At 35.8% G+C, this 10,555-nt stretch overlaps 2 protein-coding genes across 2 annotated transcripts in view; one reads left to right on the forward strand and one right to left on the reverse strand.

Moving 5' to 3' along the window:
* The first annotated feature begins 4,022 nt into the window (after positions 1 to 4,022).
* LOC145029382 (uncharacterized) lies at positions 4,023 to 5,215 on the forward strand. Its single transcript, XM_078977933.1, has 3 exons — positions 4,023 to 4,272; positions 4,385 to 4,833; positions 4,926 to 5,215. Exons 1-3 carry the CDS (start codon positions 4,056 to 4,058, stop codon positions 5,181 to 5,183), a joined length of 924 nt encoding a protein of 307 aa, XP_078834059.1. The 5' UTR covers positions 4,023 to 4,055; the 3' UTR covers positions 5,184 to 5,215.
* Positions 5,216 to 7,346: 2,131 nt separating this feature from the next.
* The window catches only part of LOC145032976 (uncharacterized), a 3,595-nt gene continuing 386 nt past the window's right edge, over positions 7,347 to 10,555 (reverse strand). The window contains exons 1-2 of the mRNA XM_078981953.1: positions 7,924 to 10,555; positions 7,347 to 7,846 (exon numbers count right to left, since the gene is read on the reverse strand). The exon at positions 7,924 to 10,555 is cut by the window's right edge and continues 386 nt beyond it. Of these exons, the coding sequence (XP_078838079.1) occupies positions 7,452 to 7,846; positions 7,924 to 10,555 (3,027 nt within the window). The 3' untranslated portion in view covers positions 7,347 to 7,451. The remainder of the gene's footprint in view (positions 7,847 to 7,923) is intronic.

The following is a 10,555-nucleotide window of genomic DNA, read 5'->3' on the forward strand; positions in this document are numbered from 1 at the left end:
CTTGGATAAAGAGTTGACGACTTTCAACCGGCCTGGCATTTTGGTGTATTTGATGCCCAACTTCTTAGCTTCATCTTCAACAAGGAAATTATGGGATGCACCTGTATCTACCAATGCCTTGGTGTATCCTCCATTTACCCTGGCATCCACGAACATTAGCCTTCCTCTTTTAGTCTTATTCTCTTCTATAGCACATAGTGCCTCAGCATCCCATTCATCATCTACTTCCTTTTTGGAAGTTACTACATTGCTTTCCACAGACTTTTTCTTTGACCAACAATCCTTGGACATGTGGCCCCATTTTCCACAATTGTTGCAGTTGCCTTCGAACCTCCTCCCCCGAGAACTCTTATTGTCGGTCTTTTGAGATCTCCATGGTTGTGAGGTTCCTTCCTGACTCTTCCCTTTGTCAGCATTTTTGTATCCTTCTTTAGAAGGTGGCTTGAAATTCCTTCGACTTTTACTTATGTAGAGTGCTTCTTCTTCACTTTTCAGCGTGATGCCTCCGATTTGCTTAGCCATAGCTTCTTGGCTGGACAACAAATTCTCAAACTCTACAAGTGATGGTTGAGCAGGCCATCCTTGTACAATAGTAACAAAGCTTCTCTCAGTCCATGGATAATGATCCTCTTCATTTGAGCTTCTACAATGACGGATTGCGGATCTAGTTCAGTAATCTCCCGACATATCGACTTGACCTTGTGGAAATATTGACCAATCGTCATGTCACGTTGTGAGATTGATAATAGCTCGTTCTCCAAAAGTTGTAGTCTCGTATCATTCTTCTTTGAGAAAAGCATCACAAACATGTCCCAAGCTTCTTTCGGGGTGTTCTCATCCCGAATATGCTCCAACATCTCCTTTTAGATTGTGGTCTTCAAGGCAAACATTGCTTTGCCTGCTTTGATTTTCCATTTGCGCAAAGCACCATTAACGTCTTCCTCTGGTGGCGTAGTTTCGCATCCACCAACGACCTCCCACAGATCTTGTCCTTGTAAGTAGGACTTCATACATGTTTCCCACGTTTTGTAGTTGTTGTTGTTGAGTTTCTTGATTCCTCCGAAGACTTGGAGATCACCCATCGTGTTGGTAGTACCTCGGTAATACCAAACAAGCTAGTTTCGATACTAAACTTGCAGAGTCACAAACTACTCACGATACAACGAGAATCACTTGTTCTCACTGTCAAGAAACCTCGCTCTGATACCCGATTGTTAAACACGACTCTTTGTATGGGAAACAACAAGACTTTTATTAAGACACTTAAGAAGACCTTACACTTTGTGAGACTACTACACACTTTTCTCTCTTTGAGGCTTTCTTGGATACTTGGATGTTGGATTGTTTGGAGCAAATGAGCTCCACACCTATTTATAAGTGTTTCCACCTCCTTATAGGAAGTTTCTAGATCTACATACATTCATGGCTATTCTAGAACTATCTACCATATTCTATATCTATTACAAGCTTTTATATGTTTCTAGAATGTTCTATAATGTCCTAGATAAGTATAGACATTCTTGTGTCTTCCATAGTGTTCTAGAATGTTCCATAGCCTTCCAGGGTCTTCCATCTCGTTCTAGAGTATTCTAGAATCTTCCGGCATCTTTCAACACTCCTCCATCGTATTCCATAATGTTCTAGAATCTTCCAAATCATTCTAGAACATGCTAACTTCTTCTAGACAATAACATGATTCTATTGGGCTAGTGATGACCTTCAACAACAATTACTGAGTTTTTCAAACTCGGCTTGATAGGCTGCAACTATGGAGGTTTATCTTAGCTTGAACAGGCTTGCTTGATGGTTTTCATATGAGGATGGTCCAAACTGGAGTTCCATAGATCTGCGGAATTTTGTCCAATTGGTAAGTAACTGATTGGTGGTTTGGTGTTTGTACCAGCTAAGGGCTTCACATGTGAAGTAAAAAACAGCCAAGGGTAACCTTTGATTATTAGGCATGTTATAATATGCAAAATAGTTGTTAGCTTGAAAGATCCAATCTAACGGGTTGGAACCATCGAAATTAGTTAAAGTAATTTTTTGGAGGGCGTGGTTGGTGGTTTGGAAGTGGCGGTGGTGGTGGTTGATGTTCTTTGTTGACGAGGATGTTGTCAAGTTGTTCGAGTTTTGAAGCTTTTTGAAGTTGTGGTTGTGGAAAGACGAATAAGTGTTTGCATCTGATCATGAAGGACAACATGAGAGGTATCTGAAGTGGATCCTAACTGTGGTTTTGGAGGCATGAGGATGAGGGAATGAAAGCACCAATATTCGAGATGACTAATCTCCTGATAAAATAAGAACAATACACAATCTTTAGAATGATTTTCTCTCCTCTTTTTATCAAATGCAGGTTACAATTTATAGAAAACATGGAGTTACTGACTAGCTACAATGAAGGAAAATATGCATGCTGAAATTAAACGTGGATACTACTTTACTGCAATTAACTTCTACTGGAAATTGAAATGAGACTAAGTCTTCAAGTGCGTAACTAGACCAAGTCCTCTAGGTTGACTGATGTACATGCTGATCTACGGATGAGATTGTATCAAAACCCTAACACAACTTCATATATAATTGGTTCTTAGTTTTGATAACTTACTCAATTTGTGCTTGGATTCTCGTAAGATTTATAGTATACGATCTTTGCTTTCTTTGTGATTTACGCCGTAAAAAACTAACAAAGAAAATGATTAAACCTAAAATAATTGGGTTTATAAGTTTTTCAAACTTCCAAGATTTTCAATTTGACCCCGATGTTTATGTTCTCTAATTTTACCTCTTAACTTTAGCTTTTCATTAAAACCCGTAATATTTTCAAAGTAGACATATATTCCATTTATTTCACATTTCATACCATCAATTTACAAGATTCACATATACAAAAATACATCTGTATTACACAGTTATCACCTAAAAGTTTACTAACACGACACATCAAATATTTTGAAGCTTACCCAGAATATGTTGCAACTCATGGACAACATTTGCAATATTCATTCGTTGTGGGGAATCCACGGAGCATGATACTCCTATGTTAACAATTGAAGCAAGGCATTGTTCTATCTTATTTGCATTTGTTAATGTAAATTGCTTAATAGTAGCATTTTCTTGAAGCTTATTCAGAAGGTCATCATCAATAACATTGGTTATAGAGTGTGGCAAGGCAATGCACGCAAACTTATGAAGGTTAAGACCTTCAGTAAAATGTTGTTTGTTGGACTTTTTCCTGTTATCACATCCAATAATAATATTCCAAAACTATACACATCCCCACTACTTGTCATCTCACTCCTGACACCATACTCTGCAACTTATAACTTGTAAGCAATTACTTTATAAAAAGCAAATACAATAAATAAATATGAGGATCTTGGATACATGAATTTTACCTGGAGGTGCATATCCAATTGTTCTCCTAATGCCACTTGTGTTCTTTTGGTTTGAATTTGTTCCAGGAAATTGAGCTAAGCCAAAATCTCCAACATTGGCAGACAGTGATTGCGAAGATAATCAAGTGGAGATGCGATATCAATGAGGATATTTATTCTTTGAAGAAGGTTCAATCTTGATTTACTTACACTTGAATGCAACCAATCATGTAAGCTCCCATTCGGCATGAACTCATATACTAAAGCTTTGAAGTCATTGCCTTGAAAATCAACACTTGAACATGAAGTTATTATCTTCAATAGATTCCGGTGACGAATACTCCTCCATGCTTCACACTCTGCTATAAAGCTTTTGTGAGCACCTCGGTTTTGAAGATGTATAACTTTGACTTCAATAGATATGGCCACACCAATATACACCCTTATGTAGTTGTGCGACCTTTTCTTTGAGATGAATAATCATATGTTTAACTTGTTTATCTTTTGAAAACAAATGTTTACTCTTATACTCCATATGAAGGAGTGAAGGACTATATGAATAACCAGTAGGATCATGTATTCCTTCTTTTTTACCTCATTCTGTATTATGCTCCTATTCAATTTCCATTTTTTTAATCCAGGAAAGAGTATTTTGAGGTGACATAGGCAAGGTTGAGGTCAATGGTGGAACCATCATTTGCAAAAAGATCTGTGATTAATCACCATGAATATCTTCAAGGTGCAAGTATTATCACATCTGACGCAAATGGAATTGATGACAATGAAGTGTCAACTACAGAAGGTCACCTGATTTCATATGATTATCTTGTAATTGCCACAGGTCACATGGGTAGTAAATGTGTCACAAAACCTGAGAAGCTCAGGGAGTATGAAACATGTAATTTTACAACACTTTGATATCATTCCAAATTGCTTATTTTGCTTTGTTTGTAAAACAAGAGGTAACAAGATCACATGGGAACTTAGATGTATGCAATATTTGTTTGGAGATAACGGAAAGATCAAATCTTCCGAGTCAATATTGATAATTGGAGGGGGACCCACTGGTGTGGAACTTGCAACTGAAATTGCTGTTGATTTTCCCACCAAAAAGGTGAAACTAGTTCACAAGGGTTCAAGATTGCTGGAGTTTATAGATGAAAAGGGTAGTAAAAAGGTCCTTGATTGGTTAACTCTAAAGAAAGTTGAGGTAATTTTAGGTCAATCTGTTGATTTGACTTCCAACTCTGATGATGGAACTTATAAAACATCTGAAGGTGAAACTATCATGGCTGATTGTTATTTTAAATGCACAAGTGATCCGATTGGTTCATCATGGCTTAAAGAGACAAGCCTCAAGGATAGTTTGAATGATAGTGGGAGATTAATGGTTGATGAAAACTTTAGGGTCAAAGGGTTTGAGAATATCTTTGCATTTGGAGATATCACTGATGTTGCAGTAAGTCTCATCATATTTCTATGTTTCTTTGGCTCATTTTTGCCAATTATATAATGTTGTTTGTGAAATGACAATGTTTGATTGATTTTTAGGAACTTAAACAAGGATATTTGGCACAAAAGCATGCTTTGGTGGTTGCTAAAAATTTGGAGTTGCTGATAAATGGAAGTGATGGGGGCAATATGGTAAAGTACACTCCGGGCTCACCAACGACAATTGTGTCATTGGGGAGACGAGAGGCCTTGTTGCAAGTATGGTGTGTGACATCGATTGGGAGAGTTCCTGGTATACTAAAATCTAAAGATTTGTTTGTTGGGAAAACAAGGAAGCAACTAGGGCTAAAACCCTAATCTTGTTTATTTATTATGCTTGGAATTGGATTGGATTGGATTGATAAACCCTTTTATTATACCAAACTAGTTTATTCGGTTTGAAATTTTAAGGTAAACAAACGCATACTATGTTATACAAGTCTAAAAGAGTGAATATGAAAACTTTGGTATTGTTTGGTTATGTAACAATTTCATTTATTTCGCGTTAAGTCATTGCTCAACTCCCACTTAAGAAATTCATTCATCCAAAAAAATATACATGTTTTACTGAGTGTAAATGTGTTGTACCTTATTTGAATTAATCAATTTCTTAAGTAGAAGAACAAACACCAACTATTAAACGAACGGACACCGACTATTAAAGGAACAAATCGGATTTTTTGTGCTCATTCATTAAGATGATTAGCAAACATAAACAGTCATATGCGGACGAACATGAAAAAACATAAATGAACGTACACTTTCAATCAATAACAGTAAAACTTGATCATCATCAATTTCACCACTCATAGAAGCTCCACTTTCAGTCTCACACGTTGCATAATATTTTATAACATTATGAAAATCAGAATATGTAGAACCTGCTAGTTTCGTAATGGCATTTAACAAAGCCCGAGCTGATGGAACGCCCTTTCCTCCACCAGACATATCCTTTCCTAAAAGCAATTTCGTGAACTTTTCCTTCACAATATCCAAATCTGAAACTGCAACTCAATTCTCACCCAATTTAATAAAACAATCCAACAAAATTGCAGGTTTAGGGCACAACGAAATCAATAAAGCATGAAACATCAAAACAACTTGGTGAGTCAATGGGCAACTACGAGTACTCTGTTGATCCACCACCGAATAGTTTAGGTCATTGACGATCTACTTTTTCTTCAATTCATCATTGACGATCTGGAGAGTAATGAGTGTGGATGGCAGAAGATTAGACGCTTTCATCTCTAAATCTGGGATGAAGATGAACACAAGCGAGAGAGAAAGACGATGAGAGAGAGAGAGAGAGAGAGAGAGAGAATTGCATTTTCAAATTTTTTTGATTAATTATTAGTTATTTTAATTTTTATTCCTTAACTAACCTTGTAATTTATTGTAAAAAGCCAATGTTACCATTGAAATTGTTAATAATTGCAAATATGCCATGTTTGATCTAGGCCATTCAAAGTTTTGATCTAACGTTCCACTTTTAGTTCTCAGGAAACTATAGGTTCTCAAATGATCCCTCATATATATATATATATATATATATATATATATATATATATATATATATATATATATATATATATATATATATGTATATATATGGCCGAGTTATTGTGTGAACCAAAAGATTTTTGAGAACTTTCGAACTCATAACCAGCTCATATCTAGGCTCAAAAACAGATTTGATAATTTTTTTTCGAAATTTGAATGTATGCACAATCAACAATTGTACAGAGTGCCGATCAGCACAATCAACGGCAGTCATATTGACTACTGATTGTGCTCATCAATAGTCCGTATTGTACTCATCAGCAGTCATACAAAAAAACCGTCAAATCTTTTTTTTTTTTTTTAGAATCTAGATATGGCTTAGATGCACCATTTGGAGAAGATTGATGTTTTTAGTGTTGAAAAATAATGAGGTGATTATGAGTTTGCAAGTTCTTACAAATCTTTTGGTTCTCTCTCTCTCTCTCTCTCTCTCTCTATATATATATATATATATATATATATATATATATATATATATATATATATATATATATATATATATATATATATATATATATATATATATATATATATATATATAGTCATTTCATTACCAAAAGAAATGAAAAAAGAACACCTCGATCTCATGAAATGAAAATCAATCCAAAGGAACGAATCACATTCCGTAAGGAATGCTCCATTCCATTAACCTATGACAATCAAACATTTTTCTTTTTATTCTACCGTAATGCTCGATTCCATTATCTATTTGATTAATATATATCAAACGATATTTTAAAAAAAAGAATTAAATCTAATATATATATATATATATATATATATATATATATATATATATATATATATATATATATATATATATATATATATATATATATATATATATATATTTTTTTTTCCAACTTCCAATAGTTGTAATTTAACCCCCAATTTGACACTTCAAAATGTACCTCTAAATTTTGGATTTTCTATTTTTTTTTTTCAAAATAATACATTTATTCCATTTAATTCACATTTCATACCATCATATTACAAGATTCACAAAATACTAGACCACATGCTTATTTAGGAATTAACTCCTATAATGTTAATATTATGAAGTTTATCCATAACATGTTGCAAATGATGGACAACATTTTTTATATTCATCCTTTTTGGTGGGGAATCGACGGAGCATGATACCCCAATCTTGACAATTGAAGCCAAACATTCCACTATATTCTTTGCATTTGCTAATGCACCTTTCGTAGTAACATGATCCTCTTGAAGAAAATTCAGAAGGTCATCATCAATAACATCGGTTACGTGGTCTGGCAAGGCCATGCAAGCAAACTTATGAATGTTAAGACCTTCCCGAAAGATGCTGTCTGTTGGATTTTTCCCTGTCATCACCTCCAACAATAATATTCCGAAACTGTAGACATCCCCACTACTTGTCATCTCAATCTGGACACCGTACTCTGCAACTTATAAGCAATTAATAAAAAAGGATATCATTATAAATAAATACAAACATCTTAAAATATATGAACTTTACCTGGAGGAGCATAGCCTATTGTTCCTCTAATGACACTTGTGTTGTTTTGGTTTGAATTTGTTCCAACAAATCGAGCTAAACCAAAATCTCCAACATGGGCAACCATGTCATCATCAAGTAGAATGTTGCTAGGCTTCAGGTCACAGTGAACAATGGTTGGTAGGCAGTGATTATGAAGATAATCAAGTGCAGATGCAACATCTATGAGAATATGCATTCTTTGAAGAAGGTTCAGTCTGGATTTCCTTGTAGTTGAATGCAACCAGTTATGTAAACTCCCATTGGGCATGAACTCATATACCAAAGCTTTGAAGTCATTGCCTAGATAGTCAACACTTGAACAAGAAGTTATTATCTTCAATAAATTACGGTGTCGAATAATTCGCCAGGCATCACACTCCTTTATAAAGCTTTCGTGAGCACCTGGCTTTTGAAGATGTAGAACTTTAACTGCAACAAATCTACTGCCATAATTATCAAGAATTCCTTTGTAAATAGAGCTGAACCCACCATCCCCAATCAAATTGGCTTCAGAGAAACCATTGGTTACCTTGAGAAGTTGTCTGTATGATACTTTTATGAATCGTTCATCCCTCAATGATTGAGACATCAGTTGGCTCTTCCTTTTCTTATACGAAGCATACACAATACATAATATGCTGAAAAGGGTGGATGCAATCAAAATGACTATTACGAGCAAAGGAAAACTTTTCTTATGTCTCTCTATATTGCATTTGGGCAACCCAAGTTCAGACAAGCCACCACAAAGCCTACTATTCCCCAAAACAGAGAATGCACTTGCATTGGCAAACACTCCGTCCAACGGTACATTGCCCTCGAAGTCATTAAAGGAAAGGTTTACATATTCTAATAAGGTCAACTGTTGCAAGAATTGAGGAAATTGGCCCGATAGATTATTATGAGAAAGATCGAGGGTCGAAACTCCTTTCATGGAACTTAATGACGGTGGCACCATGCCTTGAAATGTGTTTCCTTTGAGGGAGAAGAATAAAAGGCTAGTACATCCACCAATGCTAATAGGAATGTTTCCTGATAAATTATTATCAGATAAATCCAAGGAAGTCAACAACTTGAGTTCACCAACCTCTACTGGAAGGGACCCCGACAGATTGTTTTGAGAAAGATTTAGTATGATGGTTAGAGATGAAAGTTGAAGAAGTTGTCTAGGTATTCCACCGCTGAGTTGATTGTCATCAAGGTGCAACTCCAATAGATTACGACAATTTCCCAGACTTGATGGAATATGTCGTTCCAATCTGTTGGAATTTAACCAAAGATTGGTCAACATTGATAAGTTCCCGATGGCATCTGGAATGGGCCCTGAAAATTGGTTCTTATATAGGTAAGCTTCTTGTAGGTTTTGAAGCTTACCAATGGTGGAGGGGATTTTCCCTGTAAATCGGTTTTCTATTAAAGACAAACCGATCAAGCCAACCAGATTACCTATACTTGAAGGGAGGTTTCCATGAAAATCATTTCTATCTAAAGCTAGAATACTTATTTGATCAGAAAGATTACCAATTGATGTGGGCAACACTCCTTGAAATTTGCAGTTATTAAGAGAGAGAATTTTTAATCTGCTGCAGTTCTTCAAAGTATCAATAAACTTCATATCATCCACTTCTCCAGATCCATAGATGTTATCACCCAAGGATATAAAATATATATCTTTTAGTTTTGCAAAGTCAATTTTCAGCTTCCCACTAAAATTGTTGTAGTTCACTTCAAGAAACCTAAGTTTCGAACAGTTAGATATCGAGGGTGGAAGAGGTCCGGTCAGTTGGTTATTTCGTAACTGAAGGAACTCAAGGCGAGGGAGCATTTCACCCATGGCTGAGGGAAGACTACCAGTAAGCTGATTCTCAGCCAAGGAAATATTAGCTAGGAGTGAGAGGTTAAAAATGGAATGAGGGATTGTTCCATACAAGTTACAACCACCAAGGTAAAGTTGTGTTAAGCTTTTCCAATGGCCTAAGGTGTCTGGAATGATCCCACCCAACGGATTTTCAGCAACAATGAACCCTTCCATTGATGTTATATTCCCCAAAACAGGCGGGATTCCACCGGTTAAGTTATTATGATAAACTGAAAGATAAGTAAGTTTGGAGAGGAAACTGAACTCTTTGGGTATGCTTCCAACTAGCTTGTTCTTAGAAAGTTCAAGCTCTTCAAGGTTAGAACAACGGGACAAGTTAGTTGGAATGACTCCGTTGAATTCGTTAGAGCCAAGATAGAGGAAACGTAGCCTAGAGAGACGACCCAGTTCATGAGGAATGGTTCCATGTAAGTTACAATCATCACAGTAAAAATTTGTTAAGCTTTTCCAATGGCCTAAGGTATTTGGAATGCTCCCTCCAAACGAATTTTCAGAAGCAGAGAACAGTTTCATTGATGTTATATTCCCCAAGACAGGAGGGATCCCACCTGTTAACTTGTTTGTACTAGCATAAAAAAAAGTAAGTTTGGAGAGAAAACTGATCTCTTTGGGTATGCTTCCAACTAGCTTGTTATCACCAATTCCAAGGTTTTCAAGTTTAGAACAATGGGACAAGTTGGTTGGAATGACCCCACTGAATTTGTTGTAGTCAAGAGAGAGGTCTTTTAGCCTGGA

This window comes from Lactuca saligna, chromosome 2 (genome assembly GCF_052625555.1).
Source record: "Lactuca saligna cultivar CGN05327 chromosome 2, ASM5262555v1, whole genome shotgun sequence".
NCBI classification, from domain to species: domain Eukaryota; kingdom Viridiplantae; phylum Streptophyta; class Magnoliopsida; order Asterales; family Asteraceae; genus Lactuca; species Lactuca saligna.